The sequence below is a fragment of the Pseudopodoces humilis genome, chromosome 9 (assembly GCF_049639895.1).
Source record: "Pseudopodoces humilis isolate 2021_Gansu_Grassland_sample_001 chromosome 9, ASM4963989v1, whole genome shotgun sequence".
Taxonomy (NCBI): domain Eukaryota; kingdom Metazoa; phylum Chordata; class Aves; order Passeriformes; family Paridae; genus Pseudopodoces; species Pseudopodoces humilis.
The window spans coordinates 18560399-18580717 of record NC_142208.1 but is presented as its reverse complement, the minus strand read 5'-3'; the positions used below and the strand labels follow the sequence as shown (position 1 = coordinate 18580717).

The window sequence follows — 20319 nt, the reverse complement described above, 5'->3', positions numbered from 1 at the left end:
CATTTGTTAGTTAAACTGTCCTTTGCTAGTAGTTTTTACAGGCAGATTTTTGGTGTTAGTGTGAAGTGACACATTTCTACAAATACAGCAGGACAGGTAAGAAGAGCAGCTGGTTAAGCTAAAGATGACACAAACCAAATGGCACAAGAACAACTAGGGATAAAATGACTGGATGACCATGATTTCCAATCATCAGAGATGACAGCTTCCCAAAACAATAATGAATGAAAAGGAAAATACACCTTAGTTTCAGCTTAAGCATCTCTTTCATTTAGGAAGGGAACTTTCTCATATTTACACTGTGCAAGATTCTGCAAACATGATGATTGTAGGATTCCAGAGTGAATTGAGTGCATTCTAGTATTCAGTAATGTTCACTCCTGTACTACTATGTTCCCCAATATTCCCTACAGGCTTCTTAAGTATAACACAAATATAGGAGTGTTACTCAGCATGCACCTGATCCAATCAAGATTTCAAATAACAGATATAATGGAAGAAAATCTGACCAAACAAACATTATACAAGAGTCAAGTACACTTACTTTTTTCCACAAGCTAAGCTAGTGCATCCTATATAAACACTTCAGGGCTATGCATCTGGATGAAAGAAACCAGCGGACTATTGGGACAAAGCTCATTATGCAGGATGAGAATACCTTTGTCACATTTCTTCCTAGTGTAACACTGGTATCTCTACACTTCTAGCCTTTTCCCTCCATTTTTGACTGAAGCACAAAAGTCAGAAAATTTGTTGGTGCTCCTTAAGACCATGGCCACTTGCACCACCAAGTATCATGAAGGTAATACAGTCATATCTATTTCCTCACCTGTGTTCCTCACAGACCTAGCTGTAAGGGCAGCCACCATCTTCAGCATCACAACATTTAATTCCTTCTCAGTGCCTTCTTTCAGGCCAGGCAGATGAGTTCCAGCTGTCAGTATAATAAAGGTTATGTTACAATATACAAAAAACAGAAGGAAGAATTCCTAATTTTTCTGGCTCCAATCTTACACTTGCATTCTAGAGAGCCCCTAATTAAGACCTGTTTACAAGTGTGGGCTGAAGGGTGCCACCCAGAAAAATTCAACATACACTAGCAAAGAGAAGCCCAGAGCTGTTCAGGCTACTGAACAGAAAAATAATCAGAAAAGATTTCAGAGAGGACTCAGCTTATGTATCAAATTTAGGCCGGTTGGCCTGAAGACAAAATCTAGCTACTCAGTATAAAAAATAAATTTACTGCTGAGAGATTATTTATTCCTATTCATCTGCCTGCTTCAATGGTCATTGTGAGTGGCATTAAGCTGTACCTGATTTCCTCAGGATCTTGGCTTCCTTCCTCAAAAGTGCCAGCAGTAGGCCTAAGAGCCCAGAGTCACGGAAAATATCGCTAAATAACAGGTCCTTCTGGGTCATGCTAAGAAGACACTGGAGAGCTGTTAAGGTGCAGAACGGCATTATGTTTTCCTTTATCAAATACTGGATCTTCTTCAAAATCTCATGGGGGACATAGAACAGGTCTAGGACTATGGACTCCACCAGCCTGAAGAACTGGACTTGGACTGGGTGGGGTTTGAAATGAATTATGTCAGTGAATTGGCTGATAGGTTGCAGTGTCCATTCCAGAAGAAAGAAGTTCATTCTGTCCCAAGCCCATATGGTACCAATTGCTGCCAAGATTCTTCCACACAGGTGCTGATCATTACTTCTTTGGAAAATGGATTGCAACACCTGAAAAGGCTGGAGGTTTTTCACTGTCATTCCTGTGGGGGAAAAAGCCAAGTGAGATAATTTTTACATGAGTATTATTTAAGTCTGCAAACACCGTAACTATACTGTTAGATCATCTGAAAGTGAAAATTAGAGCAACAGACATGAGGGATATGATTGGGAGGCATATTCTTGAGCTTGGATCAGACCTTAGAGCTGACATGGTCATTTCAGATTTATGCAGGTATTTTCCTATGACCCACCTATCCAGCCACATGTGCTTATATATATATATATATATACACACACATATATATACTATACCAGTAGACTGCGTCCGTTCAAAATCAAAGTGCGGCAACTGTGGGTGTACAATATTGCCAGAAACTTTCAGTTCAGTTTTTCCACAGGTTGTAAGGCAAGTCAGCATGTCCAAGATCTCATCCAGATAGAGGTCTCCTTCATTTTGCTGCAAACCCTCACATCTAGGAACAAAATTCAAGACAGTCATATGCTCATGCTTTAATTATACAAACACCTCTTATTATCAGATATGGAGCACATAGGAGCCGCACAGAATAATGCCATAATGGCACACTGAATCAGAACAAAACCTACAAACTGAAGTGACACTGAAGAGTCTTCTGAACAAAAGGAAGAGAAATTTTTCAATGTAGTCCAGTTGAAAGCTAAGCTTAGTCCAAAAAAAGCTAACTCAAAAAAAGTCTGATTTGGAGAATAAAAATTTAAACTTTGTGAGAATTCAAATAATTAAAACATGCTTCATAAAACAAGGTGGGCATATGTTGGCAAGATAAGGGACTTTCTAACTGAGATAAATAACGGAAAAATCTCAGCCCTGAGGAAGGGAAAAATATTATTTTGCCTGAGCTTTGTGAATCAGACGTGAAGATGGCACATCTCTCCTAAGTAAGGAAATAGTTTGAAATGTAACTCCAGATTTGCCATCGTTCATAGACTGAAGTGACAGTCTGTCAAAGGACAGAGAGCTGCTTATCACATCATCTTATTCTGTAATTCTCAGATGGGTCAATTATGAAGGAACACTGCATCATCTGGGCATAGGGTAGTGGCAGAGAAATAGACTGATACTGTTTGGCTAAAAAATCTCAGAAGAAAACAACAATATGTTCTGGTTTCATCTAAACATTAAAAAAAACCCCAACCAAACAAACCAACCAACCAACCAAAAATGAAAGCAAATGCTCTTTTTCAAAGAATGCTATTAGCAAGATGCTTTTTACCTGAAGAAAAAGTTCTAAACACCAGAGAACAGGGTACCTGCTTACACAAAATATTCTGGAAAAAACTCTCCATCTAACCCTTTACGCCAGCATATGCTGGGAATGAGGATTAATCTGAAGCCCTCAGCATCAGTTATTTCTGTCTCTTCAGCCTAGTTACATCAGTTGAAAAGGATGGAGACATTCACAGCCCTTACTGAAAAAGATTCCATGCTTCCTGCCCTAACATGGCTAGAATTTAATCAGAAATATGCATCTCAACACAGCTTATTTACAAGGGAAATCTGGACAGTCTCTGGTAACTAAAGAAACCACTGCCAGAAAATCACAATTTTTTTTCCAATCATAAATTAATAATTTTGTGGCATGCAAAATTCATGGGGAGGAATAGTCACTCACAGATATCTTTGACTTTGTGATTCAGTTTACAATCCTCTAGATCCAAGTTACAAAAAAGCATCCCTACCCCAGTTGTTGTTCAGGGACCAAAGTTTTCACAAGTGTTGGAGAAAGAGTACAAGAATAGGCAAATCCAGAATGGAAACAAAAACACCTGGAAATGCTCTCTTCAAATGATGTTAAAGAAACTCACCCTGGTGTGACAACACAAGCTGACAAGGAGAGTAAGAGATTCTGCTTTGCACTTCAGATTAGGATAACTAGTGGGGATTTTTCCTGATATGTTTATGTTCATCTCAGTTCTGAAGAATGTAAACATTTCAGATTTAAGTTGGGGTAGGTTTTGTTTGCTTGTTTTTGCACAGCAAGGAGATGGTGTTTCCCTCCCTAGCTGACTGCCTTCCTGGATTAAAAGTTCACCTCAACTGAGACAAATGTCTCTGACCTACATCCTCTGTAATACTAATTGTTGAAGAACTTCTGTCTTGTGTTCAAAAAGTCCCTATTTTGTCCTAGTTTGCCACCTGCAAACTAACTTCCCCTATATTGTTCTCCTTCTGTTATGGTTCAAGTAGTAACACTTATGTACTGCTTCCCTTCCTAATATAGCAATGCTTTGTATCCACACAGAGTTACCTATATGATTTCTATTTTAAGAGACCACTATGCATTCTGAAAATTAAGCTTTACCATCCTCTAGAAGCCTACTATACACATCTCTTACCTGAGTAAAATTTTTAGCAGGAGTTGGTAGCCATCATTATTTTCAAACTCTGTTAATAAAGCTGATGATACAGGATAGGAATCTTTCACAAAGCACAACAGAATACTAGCAGCTTCACACACATCACAAGCAGGTAGAGTATCAGCCAGTGTAAAGAGGTTCTGTACAGCTATTTTAATGCAGTCAACAGCTGTGGGAAAAAAAATACAGCAGGTATTTAAGAAATGACAGCCAAACAAGTTTAAAAATTAAATAAATTTGAAGTTATTTCCCAGTAAAATAGGAGCAAGATAACTTTTTAAAAAGAAACTAAAAAAGGATATATGAATATCATATTCTTTTCAGAAGCTAAATTAAGAGCATTGCTGGCTTTAAAATAAACATGCATTTCTTTGCTTTACTACCAGAAACTGATTTAATCTCAGGAGCATAAGCTTTCAACCCCCCCAGCTCACCAAAATTCATATATGTTGAATCCAGCTGTCTGAGGACAAGGTAAGCAGAGACTTAACAGATTTAATTGTGTCATATTAAGTCAATCACACATTCTGTGCAGAGTTCATAGATTAATTCTTCTCGTAATGAAGAATATGTAATGGGGTACACACATTTTGCTCTGAGGAATTAATCCTAGTTTTCTTGTCTAATCTCATGGTCAGTCCTTCCAGGCCAGCTTCAAAATGTCCAAATAGTTCTTTCCATCTCACTCAGGAAGACAAATTTTTATTTTAAAATATAAAAATATCTATATGCATTTACTCCATGACACAGAATACTGATGGAAATTTGTGCATTATAAAACTATTTTTTCACTCCTGAGAAATTGAGACTTGTGGCCTTTGCACTTCTTAATAAGAAAAAATAATTACTTGAACTAATAAAGCCTAGAAAGAAATGGGGACTTAACAACCATGATGTTGTCCCAAAAGGTACCATTACTCTGACAGTGCCCCTAGCCTTGCATTTAGAGTTCATGAGTCTCAGGCTCACAGACTGAGTCATACAACTTAAGAAAAAACATAACACATCTTCCTCTTGCCTACGTCAGTCTAATTAAGTGGGATTGGCTCTTGCCTGTAACTTGGGGGTTTTTTAATATTAAAAACCCTTCAGTTTCCAGATGACTATCAGTGCTAAATAAAGTTCCTCTGTACTAAATCAAGAGCCCATCCTTTGCAGTTGACTACTGAATGATGTAAAAGAGATTACAGATGATGTAATCTATCCTGGGGAGACTCTTTTTGGTAATTCGTTCTCAGGGGAGCTATGAGGAAAGGAGAAGCCAATTTACTAAACCAAACCTTGTAGGCACACAATGCTGGTTTTGGTCTGAGCCTTTGAAATTGTTCTTAGCACAAGGCCTGTAGGTACTTTCCATGAGTGGCTGCACTGGTCCCACAGAGAAGAAGTTGCTATAATTAATGACTGAAGCTTATCAGCTGCCAGAAGCTCCTCTACTCCTTGTTCCTCTTTGTACATGTTAAGCATTATCTGAAAAGCAAACAAACATCAGCTACAACAAACACCTCTAGAGATACCCAGGAGCTGAAGAAAAATCCTTTGGAGAAGGAGATTTTAAGTTTGATACTAATGCCAGGAGAAAGGATGCAGTGAAATGAACAAGTAAAACTACTACTACAATATTCTTAATGGATTCTTCACACTCAAAGTCATGTTGTTTTGTTTAGTAAAAAAATAAGAGATAGTTAATGTGTTTTTTACGGCTTCTGATGCTTATTCAATGTTATGCAGTCCAAACTCACAGGGCTTTTGTCAGTTTGAATCAAATGAACAGGTATAAGCCTTAGTGAACATCTGTGTATCCGGGGCAAATGAACCCCCAAATGCACATCTCACCTTAACAAGCATTTCCTGAGTTTGGGTACCATCCTCACTTGTCTCCCTGTCATCGCTGATTTTCTTCAGAGGGATAGTAAAGAAAAGGTACAGGCACTGCATCAGAGCAGCTGGAAGTCCAGATCCAATAATGTTCCACATAGTCCTCTAAACAGGAAAAATAAGATCAGTCCCTCCAGAAGCTGACCACAGTTTCCTTGTGTTTCTACTCACTGAGAATAGTCGTGGCTGATGATAGACCTCCTTAAGCATTTTACCCTCATGAGTGCTCTAGGGCATACAAGACTGGCAGTCACATAGCATAGCAGTAAAGATCCACCTGGCAGAATTAAATACACTGTGTGTTGCTGTAGCTGTTCCCAGGACTTCTTGCCCCAGCTGAACTACAGCTTTGGCAGACGTACTCTGTCCTGCACATGGAGACCTGCAGTCAGTGAAGCACACAGCCTGCAAACTAACTAGCAGCTGAGCCAATAGTAAGGCCAGGGACAGACAGAGTCTTTCCAGGATGGTATGCTGAAAGCATGAATTCTCTATTCCCTCCTTGACTCAGCATAGAAGCAGTTTACCTATAATACCTTTACTTTTTTAACATATTGAATAACTGCACACACTTCTAATTACAGGTTTTATAAATGCAAGTAACCGTTTCTTCACAGTCTTTCTCAACACTTAGCTTATTCCCACCTTCACTATGGCTGTGTAGAACTTCCAGCGAAGTCCCAGTGTGTGTTCTTGGCACACAGTAATCATAACAAAAATCAGCAGCAAACTGACAGAAGAATGAGCTTTGTGATATGGAGTTTTGCGAGTATGTGTGCTATGAAAAATGGCAATGTCTTAAATCTGTGAAAAACACAAGTGTCATCAGAAATTTCATGTTGTGACTAGCTATATATACAATTTTATAAAGCTCCTTATGACACAGAATATATCCACTATAAACTGACTAAGATTTTATTTTTTGTCTTTGAACAAGAAAGAATAAGACAAACTGTTTAACTAAATGTCACGGATAAATACACCACAGATGCCCATCAGCAGGCTGTACTCCTGATGCCAGTCTGCATTTGGGATGGCTCTACAAGTCAAGTTTTTGAAACACTTCAAAATGGGAGGCCATCAGGATTGAAAAGTCAACCACTCTATTACCAGACAGATTCTTACTATTCACCTTTTTGATATGTAAGCTATACTGACAAAGAACACACCACAAGATGCACAGTGTGGGGGGGGAGGTGGGGGGAGCAGAGAAACACGAGGAAAAACAGCTGTCTGATAATGAAAACTATAAATGTAGCTGAAAGCACAAAATGCTTACTTCTCTCTTTTAGAAAATCCTGGCCTACAAGGTGGAGTGTCCTTCAACTGTCTACCTTGAGCATGCTGAAGCTCAAAATATTAGGGATAATGCACATACTGAGACTTGGGTCTTCCACTGTTGGAATGTTTACACAGTTTCTCTGAAATAAAAAGGAGAACATGCTTCGCAGTACTTTCTCTTACCAAGTCAGTCTGTGAGAGCAGATATACTGATTTCAGGAGCAAATGGCCATCTCCTGCTTCCCCTTTCTGTTGCAGGAATTGCTCCAAAGCCAGACGAGCTTCTTCTGTTATCACAAAAACATTAATCTTTAATTCCTTAGTGAAAGATTAAAATGCTGCACTTATGCTTTCTTAACAGATTTGACAAACTTAACAAAATTACAGTAGCAGAAGTACATTAAAGTAAACTGAAAAACATAAAATTATTTTGATTCAGCATCAAGCATCAACATGTAAACTACATGTTTCAAACTGACAAATTTCACCAATACCAGCTCAGTTCATGAAGCCTGGCAGCTGACAGCACAGAGAATGTACAACAGCCACCAGGAAAGCCATATGTAGCTGGAAATGTTTTTCTCATTTAAGAAAGCGCCTCAAAATAATGTATAACCTACACTTTAACTCTTACATGCGTTATACATTACACACTTTCAGCAGCAAAAGTTCCAAACTGAAGATCAGCATGACATACAAGGCTGAATCTTCAGTGCAATCACCTCAAATCAGTGCTAGCTCACACCCACTAAAATGTCTGGCTTGCTACACAGCATTTTCCTGTTCCCCCTTTATTTCCAGCACAGAGTACAACTCAAAGACACAGATTTCCAGAATAGCTGAATCCAATGGATATGCTATGGGATCATTACCTGCAGGTTTGCCATTGAGGTTCCTCTTAATTTCTTTAGTCAGAAGCTTGGAAACCTCACTGGCTAACAGCTGAATGTTGGGTAATACGATTGCTCCAGCAGACTGTTCCCAGGCCTGAAATCCAAGTGTAACTGTTAAGTCTCTGACACGTCATGTCTTGATTGACAAGAACTAATAAATAAAAATAAAGAAACATAAAGCTAACATTCCCCTATAAAATTCCCTCCCTAGTCAGTATAGTCCATTAAGCAGTATTTCCCAGACAGGCAGGAGTATGACACTACAGATACAGAAGTCAAACCGCAACTACCTTTTGAATCATGTAATGCACCTACTAGAGAGCTTTTACAGTATTTTTTACATGGAATACACTCCAAACAAATTAAATGTTGGTCATACCCTGTGTCACTAATTATTTATATCAAAAATTATTCTAGCCCCTTTCAAAATATGACAAACACCCTTAAGCAACACAAGTTTATAGACAAGTTTATAAACAATTTATAAATGAGTTTATAATTCACTTGTTCAAGAATGGACAAGCAATTAAGTACAAAACTTAGTAGATAAACAACAGTAAGACTTGTTGATTTCCTGAGTCTGACAAAAAAAACCCTCCTAAATTTTTTCTTAACCCTGCCTTTGGGGGAAAAAAATCAAAGATCAATAAAGAATATATTCCAGCAGACTATTACTATTGCACCCAACCAGCCTCTAAGAATCAAGTGCCAATTCTTTTATAGAAAACATCTGATGATACACACATTTATGTATTAACAACAGTTCAGCATTCACCTCTAAAGACCAAAGTGTGAGATACCTCTGTCCTCAGCAACCTTGAAAAATTTTCTTTATGAAAGTCTCCTCCTTTTAGAAACTGAAAAATAATGCTATAAGCCTCAATGATTAAAGGAAGAAAAATGACATATGTCTTACTAAGAAAAATTGGATCAGACATCCCATAATACTTTCTGCCAAGAAATCAGTGCAACTCTTCATAAATGAAGATCCTCCACAAATATTATTTCCTTCCCTACCATTGCTTTCAATTTCTTTTCTTTCATCACAGATGGCAGCTTGTGGACAAAGTGTCAGCCATCTCTCAGCAATTAGGCATGCACCTCCTTTTTACTTCATTTTACTGCAGTCAATAAGCAAAATGCACCCAACCCCATCTTTCTGTACTACAAGAGTGAAATGCAATTGCACAGTGTGCCTATTATTAATTTTCATCAATCAGTCAATGTTAAAAGCAAACCATTTTTTTTCAGATTTTGACCATAAGTTACTTTCAGAGACACTCAATTGCAGAAGCAAGATCTACCAATTCCTCCACCTCTGATACAGAAGGGAGGGAAGATCTGTAAAGAAGAGAAACAAGCTGGGCAAACACAATGACAAGAAACTTACAGTCACTTAAAAATACACAGTGTTTGCCATTAAGCTATGCCCTTTTTCAGAAGAAAGCAGTGAGATTTCTGCCCCTCTTCCTCAAATGGGAACATCCATCCTCTTAACACTTCAGAAAGGCCTTGCTATATTCACTCTTCTCCTAACAGAATGAGCAGGATAGATTTCTGAAGCTCAGATCATACACAACAGAGAGTAGTAATCAAATGTTCATAGCAATGCTACTAGTCCATCTCCCTACAAAGCAGGCCACTAATGTTCTGATTTGATTTTGTCAGTGCTCTTCCTGAGGGTCAGACAACAATCTTTATAATACACTGCCCTTAGGAACAGACCTAATTAATTTCATACTCATGTCTGAGCCTACAGAAGATCTGTATCTAGAAACATATCAACCTGACTCCACTGTAGGACGTCTGCCTTTAGGGGAAATTCAAACAATATGGTATCAAAGTAATCTGATCTTCTTTCTTCCTTTTAAACCTGTTTCTACATATATAAGATTCTGCCACAAGTTCCCTGTGTCTGCTGTTACCATCTGCCCTTCCTATCCCATAGTTCATGGAGAGATGCTAGATCAAAAGTCAGCCATGTAATAGAACGTTCTGATACTTTCTGAGGCACCAAGAGGGAAGATACAGAAGGCACATTAAAATTACTCCCAGCCCAGGCCTGAATCACAAGCAGATGGCTGACATTTCCCTCCCACACCTTTTCCTTCTACGTCAAGGAGTATCAGTAAGTAACGAGCCTCCGCACCCCAGGTGTCTTCTGCTTGGTGACCCCTCTCTCCAGCCAGCTGAGTAAGAGCTAAAGCACTCTAAAACAAAAAGGCAGAGATGCACTGGCATCTTCATGATCCAAAACGGAAAGTAAAAGCAAGAGAAAAATCTTCCAAGGAGGGAGAAGACTCAGAGAGAGTCCATTGTTCAGCAGTGGGAAAAGAGGTAGTTTCTGTAAGAACTTCACAAAATGTTCAACTCAAATTGAGACGCATTTCCCCAAGCCAGCAGAAGGCTGGTATATGAAGAGAGTAAAAGTTATGTGGGGAAGGGCATGATCCCCCCCACTGTACTCTTAAATGAATGGTGCAAAGCCAAAATGCTCTAGTAGTCACATTTCTGGACCTAAATTCCTCCCAAAGCAGTGCAAAGCTACACTAAGCAAAGTGGAGAGGAAGAATCTTACAGCTAGGGCACAAAATTAAGTGTTAAGCTAATGAAAAAATCACTTCTCCATTATGAATATATTCAGGAGCAAGGTTTCCTTTGAGAATTTAAAAGCCCCTTTTTGCAAGCATTACTGAAATTCAGGAAATCAGTTTCTACAACCTTAAGGCTTGTGAAGTTCATCCCTACAGAAAGGAAACTCATGATGGAAATGCATACATACAACGTGGCTGGTCCTTCAGCAATACTTATCTTGCCTCCTGGGAACAACTGTTCTTTGACCCTAAAGTACTGGTACTAATATTTGTTTATTTATTGTGACATGTGAGAATTTACTGCTTTGCTGTCCAATTTTTAATTCCTAACACTTCTGGATTTTATAATTTTTATCATCCTTGTTCAGTAACAACTCCGTTCTGTGAAAATTTCATTCCAAAAACTTATCACTACATTAAAGGCGCTCATTCTTTTCAATCTTAGTTAAGAATCAGTAAATCTAGACGTATTGAATCTTATCTCACCACAACTTGTTTATTTCATGCTCACTACATGGTATTCAAAAGCTAAAGCTCTAATAGAACACAGAAACTTTGAGATCTTAGAATTTTAATTTAATTGTAAATTTGAGGCAGAAAAACCTCAATAGAAGAACTTCACATAAAGCCTGCAATACATTGCTTACAAAAACAGAAGGAAGCAGTTTAGAGAGATTATCTTCTAGCAAGGCCTGTTAATTGGGATGAATTAATACCCCAGAATCATTAAGGATGTATGTTTTCCATGGACCTCAAAAGGAAGTCTACTGGTTTGGTCTGGGGTGGAATCAATTTTCTTCACAGTGGCTGGTATGGGGCTGTGTTTTGGATTTGTGCTGCACACAGGGCTGATAATACAGAGATGTTGTCATTGCTGAGCAGGGCTCACACAGAGCCAAGGCCTTTTCGTGCTGCCACGCTGGTGAGGAGGCTGGGGGGAGACACAGCCAGGACAGGTGATCCCAAGTGACCAAAGGGCTATTCCAGACCCAGTGGCATCATGCTCAGCACATAAAGTGGGGGAACAAGGAGGAAAGAAGTGGGGGATGTTTGTAGTGATGGTGGTCTCTTTTACACTTCCAATTTTCTCCACAATTTCCCTGCTGGGGGATGAGTCCCTCTGTGGTACTTGGCTGCTGGCTGAGGTTAAACCATGTCAGGAAAGAAGACAAAAGATCTGAAAACAGTTCTAGGAGAAAAAAGAAAAAAAAACAATAACAAACTAGATGGCTCTCACTCCAAACAAAAAGGTTGTAACTTCTTGCAGTGCTGTCTCAGAAAGAAAAACCAACAGTGAAATTTTCAGCATGCCATTTTAAAAGCAGATCCATGGAAAAAGGAGGTGCTCCTCTATGGAAAACTGTCAGATTATCAGCCCTGATCTGACTGTGATGTGCAATCTTTGGAGGCTGAGAAAGGAATGCTATCCCTTTATGAAGCCAGTAATATGGTGACCTGATAAGGCAGTAGTGAGCTCAGAGCACATGTAGTGCCATTTGCAAAAGAGATTTGTTTTTAGTGACAGGATCATACAGAGAGCAACAGTTCTGTTCAAATATAGCCTTTGGTTTGGGAGGGACACTCTTCTATGCAAACAAATCCAGAAGTTCAGAGGAAGTGGTGAAAAGTGAAAGCTTTGTTATTAACATAAAATATCTATAAACATATCTTAAACATAAAATATCTATATAATCATTTAGCTTTAATGAGAAGGCCAATTCTGAGGCTCCAGGCTATACACTCACTGTCTTTTCAGACCCTTCCACTCATTTTGTCTGCACCACCTTGGATCAGGGCAAGCTTTTCTCAAACACCACAAACTCTTCACCATGGGCACGTCCAGATCCTACCCACAGCCCAAACACCAGTTTCAGTGCTGTTCACTGCCACCAGTATCTACAATGATTTCACTGTGCACAAGGACTTACAGCATCAAAGGTTCATTTTCTATCCACCTAAGTGGAATGTTAATGACTATCTGGAAGTTAATACTGCATTACTGTCATGGACACCAAAGATGTCACAGCCCTGAGCACAGTGATTTTCCTACACAGTTCAAGATGCATGGTATCCCCTTTTATGCCTCATGATGCCTCAATATAAACAGTGACCATGCATTAATTTCTTTTTTTCCTTATCTACACACTGACTTCTATTTTAGAAATCCAACTCAGTCTGTAAGGAACAGACAGATCTGAGTTCCATCACTCAAGAGCAGTGAGAACTCACAAGTACAGACACCTGAAATACACCATCATTAAAATATGGTTTCACCAAAGAGATGTTTTTATTCTTTTTCTGAAAGACACAGAGTGTAAAAATGCAGATTCAATACCCATAAATACCTAAGGTAATCCAAGAGAAAAACAATTCTGTACTTTTACATAGCCACAGTGCTTTTAAAAATAAACCAGGCTTTCTGCTTCACTCAGCATATGCTCTGCCGTTCTGTCTCTGTATGGTCCACTCAAGAAGTTTCCTGTATTTTCCACAGACTCTACCAAAGAAAACCAACCCATAAGGCTCCCATTCATCACAGAGCTCTTCTAGTTTCACCTTACAATATGTTCATCTCAGAAATCATTGGGTGATGGCAGCTGTAGGGTAGCCTGCTAACTAAAATGTTCTAGTTCTCAGCTGTGTCCCTCAACCATGATATGCCCTTTCTCTTCACACTCCATGGTTTCCTCATCTCTCACCCAGCTCCTCTCTCAAGCACTAAAATTAGACATCAGCATTATCATTAACCCCAAAATTCCATCTGTGGGCTGTACACCTTCATTTCGCCTAACCGGCTGCATGCCACAACCACATTTTCCCAGACTGAAACTGTGCTCAGCCCACACTAAGTAATAAAATAGATGAGGCAGACATGAAGTGACCTCTTCACAGGGTACTCACTTTGTAAGCTGCCTGTCTCACTCCTTGATACCAAGAATAGAATTTAGTCTCTCAGGAAAGTGAAGCAGCACTCCCCCATGTACTTTTTCATGCCAACCTAGCAGGTAAGGTAGATGGAAGGAAGACAAGGAACTGCTTCTCCAGGCTCACAATGGAGTAAAAGAATTTATCACCTAAAGGATCCTGCTTCAATTAACTACATTGGCTGTTTAGGTGACCATAATGGATAGAGGAAAAGAAACTGAAATTGGCATCTGCACCAAAGGCAATAAAGAGAACAAACCTTTAAGAAGAGGGGAAGAAATTCCAGCAGCCTTCTTTGTTGATCCTCTGGGATGAGAAATGGAGCCACTTGTTCATACTCTACTAACTGTTTGCCTAGAGTCTCCCACAGGAGGGTATGGCTCTGAGGTGGCTCGTCCTTGCTGTGTGCAGGCTGCTCCAGCACTTCTGCTGTGTCTCCATCATCAGGGCTCTGCTCCTGCTGTCCTGCATTGTCAGGTGAATCCTCAAGCTGACATATGGGTTCAGCTGCTTCGTCCATGCTGAGATAAGACCAGATAAATACAGAGTCATTTACATCTCTTACCAGGCGACTCTCCCAGGAAATTAGACACTGACAGTTTTACCTGTTGGAGTAAGAGGTCATAAACATAGAAACACTCTCAGTCACTGACTCTTTTCCAATTTTAATGGCAAGGCATCCTGCTCCTGGACAAGAACACTACTACCCTGCAATTGCACGGACAAGCTCTCTTGCATGAGACATATGCATGTGCTACACAACTCATCTGGGCTTTGGTAGAGCAAACCAGTAAACCACAGAGCAAATCTGGATTCCAGCTTTGCCACTGAATCAGATCCTCTCCCTTACACCTCAGTCATCCCAACTCTAAAACAAGTTATAACTATTACTATCAGCAGATCTGCAACAGAAGAGCACTAACCAAGAGCCAGGTTACACATTTCTTTGAGTATGGATGCTAAATCTAGCCACACATCACTGATACATTCCCCACCTAGAGTGGGGCTGAAGCTCATCTGGAATAGTAGCTGTGTGGAAAAGCCACAGTTTCCTCCCAAAGCTGTTCTGGCCCAAAGAGGCAGCAACATTCAGCCGTTCTTTGTGGCAGACGCACAGCTCTGTACAACAGGTATTTTCACAACAACACTGCTTGTTTTGATGATCCTGTAAACTGAAGCAGATATGCTACAATGAAGGAGCATGGTGCTTCTCATTCCCCTCAAAATTAAAATGGGTCCATCTTGCACTACATATTGAGGAATCCTTCTGGTATCCTTATCTCAACTCCAAGTCTTCTCATTTACTTTACAGCCACGTTTTCATCCATAGTGTTCTGGGAATTGCTCAGCCCTACTTCGTTGCCACAGCTTCTGTGAGCTCACCCTGCTCTGCCAAGCCTACATCATGACAACACTAACACCAATGGAGATCAGGCTTCTCCATTCAAAGTCATCCATATGCTTATTGGAGTCTAGGTCATTGTCTGACTGCTTCTGAGACTATGACAGGACAAATTATGACATTGTGGGTAGGTAGATGGGAGTTGACACCAAGATAAATGTAGCTCACTTTACTTATCAAATATATAATTTTTTAAAAGCTCAAAAGAGTCTTTAACAAATCATTACCTCTCAAAGAAAAACACCAATCTACATTCATTTCTGGGAAAAAAGGTTCTTTCTCTACAATGTCTCTTTGATTGCCATTCCACCATTTCAATAAAAATGCCAAAAAAACCAAATGTAACTAAAAATATGAGTCAGATGTACACTACCAATAGATACATATGTTAAAATAAATTTAAAAATACAGTACTATGAGGCTTGTTTAGAATTATGAGCCAACACTAAAACTGCATTTGGGGTGCTCTCCCTTTGTCATCCATCAGTTACACAGCTAGCTTACTGCTTGCATTCTGCCCACTTCAAGCCAGATGAACCAGTTTAATTTCCACACTCCTGCAGTAGCTCTGTACTGTAGAGATGGAGGGCAGGGCATTTATCTTGTGACTGTGCACCGCACCACCTGCAGCAAGATGATGGTCCCAGCAGATACCAGACACCTATGCTTAGATGCAAATGCTGGTGATGCCTTAAGTTTCAGCTTTCATATTTTCCAGATTCTGTACTGCATTAGTATATAACTCTGAACTTTATATAAAGTGTTAGCAAGTTCTCTTCATAGTGCAGTTAGATTAAACAATCATTTTCCAGTCTGAGAACCAAGGGCACTGTTGCAGCTTCAGGCCTAAAATGTATAAACAGCAAACCGGGGAGAGCAATCTGGGAAGATGGGATTTATAACCTGAAGCTGTAATTGGACAATTAACCCCAATATGGAAATGGACTAAAACTTATAAAAGTGTGAAAACATGTGATGGGTCATCCATCTTGGGTAGAGCCTCAGCCGGGCTCTTGTACTGCCCAAGGTGTATCAATTGAAGGCCTTTTTAATAAATTCCTACTTTATTCCTTTAACACTGACTGCCCTCTGCTCTAGGTAGCCTCTCAAGGCATAACTGGTCCTTCACACTAGACCATGGGCTAACTTATTTTACCACAGCCTATACTCTGTGCTTTGCTAGGAGATGAAGGCCTATGTAATTTTGATCAGTCTCCAAGGAACATTCAGTCTAGAACTTCCTAGCTCCACAACATTTTGTGTTTTTCTGCTGTTGTTTTCCTTAATTATCTGTATTAAGACAACAAGCCCTATGAGAATAAAATGTGGTGACTGCAGAGTAAACAGGAAGACTCTGTTCCTCATGACTGTGTGGGAGTTACATGTGTCATATGTTATACTTAACTCTGGTGTGGGATTTTGACCCACTTGAGTCATCCTGAAGCTGTAAGTGTGTTGGTTGAGAAAGCCTGGGTGCTGTTCTAGCAGCTTCAGTGAGCATATCCCAGTTATGTTTTCAGTAAGGGTCAACTTGCAACCCAAATAGAAAAGCCATTCTCTTCCTCAAGGAGATCTCTCACCTTGGAAGCTACTCTGCTAAGCCGAATCAATTCTAACACTCCAGTGCCAATGTTCACCGTGGTCTCCTGCACAGAGAACCCGAAAGTGCTTTACAGAGGCATTCTACAAACGGTGAAACTTAGTCATGGAGAGTTGAAATTAAGTGCTTCCACTGACCTCAGAAGGTGGTCAGTGACTGATGAGTCAACTCATCAATCAACTCAACCCTGAGCTGCACTGCACGGCCCTGCAAATGTGTTTACCAATTTTCTCTTTTATACTTGACTGAGAAGTATTAATAATAATATATATTATAATTTATATAATAAAATATATATGATTAAATTGTTGGTGGCACATTTAAAGCAAGCAGGGATAGCCTCTCAAAGTGTTCACTCTGAGCCCATGTAGTCAGAGTTCATCCCAGCTCCACAGAAACTCTTAATACCTTTGGTATTAAGTATAAATTAGATATTTTGAAAAGGTCTTATATGTTGCCTCTTGTACACTTCCCTGTTTTTGATCCTCAGATCCTAAGTTAATAGCTTATTTCAGTTTTGATAAGTTTTTTGTTTGATTGTTGATGAAGGTTGAGAAGATACTTTTTGATAAGTATCACAATGATACAAAAAGTAAACCCTAAATAATATATATTTTTAAATATATAAAACTGAAGATTAATCAAATAAAGCTCATAGTATCATTCAGAACACAGTGTCAGGTTACAGAGAGAAAATGGAACTTAATCATGTATTTTTCTTTTTTTTTTTTCTAAATAAAGCTTGTGTGAAATCACATAGCAATGTGGCTACATCTTTCCAGACTGAAAAGACAGAAGGGAAGGAAGGCCTGACCAAAACTGGCAGAAGGACCAGCAGAATACTGTTACTAACAGCTTACTAGCTGAACAAACATGATTTTTTTAATGACACTTTAATTATATTTATCTGTGATTACTCCCCTCAGCAGTTCATTGAAGGATCCAATTAAGGTAAAAAAAATCCCAATTTTCACCAAGACCAAAGGAGAATCTTATACCAAAATTAAGGCGAAAATTGGTCCACTTCTTACAGTGAGTGTCTTTTAAAAATGTTAGGTGAGTGCACAGGGAAATCCTGAATCTCCAAAAGTCTATAAACACAAAATAAAGACTACAATTTGCCTCCTTATTTACTCCAAATGTTCAGATAGCAAGAGATAGACTAGACAAAATCCAAAGTCCTAGTTCTAGGACTACCTGCTTTAAATATTCTTTATCTTAATATAGTTTTCTTGACTATTAAATCCCAGCATTTTGTAGACTACTGGAAACACAAAGCTCAGATCATCTCAAAAATCCAGCGTGATACTCCTTTATGCTCTCCTCCTTTCATTGGCAGCCAAGATGACTGTTTAATGAACAGTTATGACACCTAATAATTGTAAAGGCTAAAAATAGGAATTCCACTACTTCCTAAGGAAAGTTGTCTTTTCACTGCAGTTTAGGGTGAACTTTGAAACCTTCACTATTTGAAAGTAATACTATCATAACACACCAGTCACAAACAATATTGCAGGTGCCCCCAACATTTAACAGTCTGTTCTGTCTGCTGTCACAGAAAATCTCTTGACATACCTGGGCTCCTAGATTTAGCAGCTCCTGTTGCAGTCAATAACCACATCCAGAGAAATGAGTGCTACTGCTTGTGTCCTACCAGGCATGTTGATATTTGCAGCAGCTCCCACTCTGCTCTTTAAACTTTCCACTGTGAATCACCTGATTAGCTGTTTCACTTGCTTCCTGAGGAAAGCAGAAGTGAAAAGCAAATGAACCACAGCTGAGGAGCCATCAAGCTCCCAAAGCAATTTAGAACAGCTCAGCTAACACACAAACTTGGAAGGCACAGCATTCTTCACCCTGCATCAAAAGTAACCAGGTATTTCCCCCTCTGTACCACATTCACAAGGGGGAAGGGGAATAGGATTTGTTTAATTTTGGTTTTAAATTTAAGGTTTACAAAACTACTACAGGAATACAACACCAGAACTCATGCTCTCTGTGCAACAATATATGGCCAAAGTCAGGCAAATGTTGTAGTCCTTCCTCAAATGCCTCACCCTTAAAATAAGTACATTTGAATGGCAAGGGGAATTCTGTGTCCCTGACCTCTTTACTGAAATGGTCAAGGCAGCTACTCAGATCATGGGGCAAACAAGCACTATAAGCTCACTGACAATGTAAACGAATCTTGATTAGATAGGGGCTTGGGGGAAGATTACTTCTCAGTTGTCTAGTTGCTCTTTTGTTCTCCCTAATAATACATCTGAAAGGCTTTATAATGTTTTTTTAAGGGGAGGTAGAGTTAACTATTTTCACACAGGAAATTCAAGTGTTTCCAATTGCTTCTCCCCAGCAATTTCATGGTGACCTTGAAAACCAATGGAATTATGACATTAGAGTGGCTGAAACCTGAGGAGACTCTACCCTAGGTGGTTAAAGCCACCAGCACCTTATTCAAATGCTTGAAAAAGCATTCACTAACCAACCTTCTCTTCCAACTAAGCTGCAACTTTGCTGCACAAAGTACTGCTAATCCAGGCTGAAGATTCCCAGTAAATCATAAGCCAGGATAGCAATCACCTACACTCCACAGGGACCTCTCTTGATGCAGTGGTGTTCCTGGCATAGAGCAATCCCAGAGGACTGTTCTCGTCCCTTATGGGTAGTGTCTTGTATTGGAATACAGGCAGCAGCAAAATAATGGGTTTAGTTCATCCCTTTACACATTATACCAGGATTTAAGCAGACTGTAGCTTTGCTGCAAAGAGAAATATACCTTAGATCCCAAGAACAGATTCTGCCCCAGTCTATATATACAGTAGCCTCTAAATTGGCCAGGTTTTGGAAATCATTAGCTAAACCAAGCATAATTTACTTTTACTATAATTTAAAGTGTTTTCCAAGAAGGAGCAAGGTCACACTGAGCTATGCACACTGAGGGCACCTTCAGCGAATGCTTCATTTTGCTGCTTCAGTGAGCCCCAGAGCCACTCACAGCTCTGCGCTGCACTGGTGTGGCTGTGGGGCCTCTGGCAGGCTGAGCAAACTCACACAGTGTGAAACTCCATGCCAACACATCCACTACTTTCCTGATGTAGGCCATACACATCCCAGTTGCAATCCTGCTGAACCCACGCTGGTGAGATGAATGGCAGGAGCACAGAGATCCAGAAGAGAATATTAATACCAATCCAGAGAGAACATCGCTGGCTTAGACTTCCTAACTCAGAAGCAAACCTAAATGTGCTCCACTTCCATTTTTTTACTGCCACTTTAAAAGCACAGAAGATCATCTGCAGCATCCCCAGCATGCTACTTGATCAGAGAGGTTTATTTCCCAGGGATTTTCCAAATCCAGTTGTAGCTCCTCATCAGATGGTCAGACTCAAGCAGACAGACAATCTTTAGGAAAGTCACAGCAGAGGAAGCACCGTTTCTCTTTTTCATACTTCACTAACTGTTGATGGGTCCGAAAGTCCAGTTTCAACACACCCACCCACTTAATCTCTGCTTCACTGGAGCAAAACAGATGTAACTGAATTACATGTAGTAAAAATAACTCAAGCAGTAAAGACAACTATACAGTTAACATAGTAAGAAACACTGCCACAACACCCTTTGTCA

At 39.6% G+C, this 20319-nt stretch overlaps 1 protein-coding gene across 1 annotated transcript in view; it reads right to left on the bottom strand.

Annotated features, from left to right (window-relative positions):
* Positions 1 to 18399, bottom strand: part of WDFY4 (WDFY family member 4) — a 121756-nt gene extending 103357 nt beyond the window's left edge. The window contains exons 1-10 of the mRNA XM_014250371.2: positions 18271 to 18399; positions 13953 to 14214; positions 8154 to 8268; positions 7465 to 7568; positions 5959 to 6105; positions 5403 to 5592; positions 4102 to 4291; positions 2038 to 2198; positions 1314 to 1766; positions 830 to 934 (exon numbers count right to left, since the gene is read on the bottom strand). Coding sequence (XP_014105846.2) covers positions 830 to 934; positions 1314 to 1766; positions 2038 to 2198; positions 4102 to 4291; positions 5403 to 5592; positions 5959 to 6105; positions 7465 to 7568; positions 8154 to 8268; positions 13953 to 14213 — 1726 coding nt within the window. The 5' untranslated portion in view covers position 14214; positions 18271 to 18399. The remainder of the gene's footprint in view (positions 1 to 829; positions 935 to 1313; positions 1767 to 2037; positions 2199 to 4101; positions 4292 to 5402; positions 5593 to 5958; positions 6106 to 7464; positions 7569 to 8153; positions 8269 to 13952; positions 14215 to 18270) is intronic.
* Positions 18400 to 20319: the final 1920 nt, after the last annotated feature.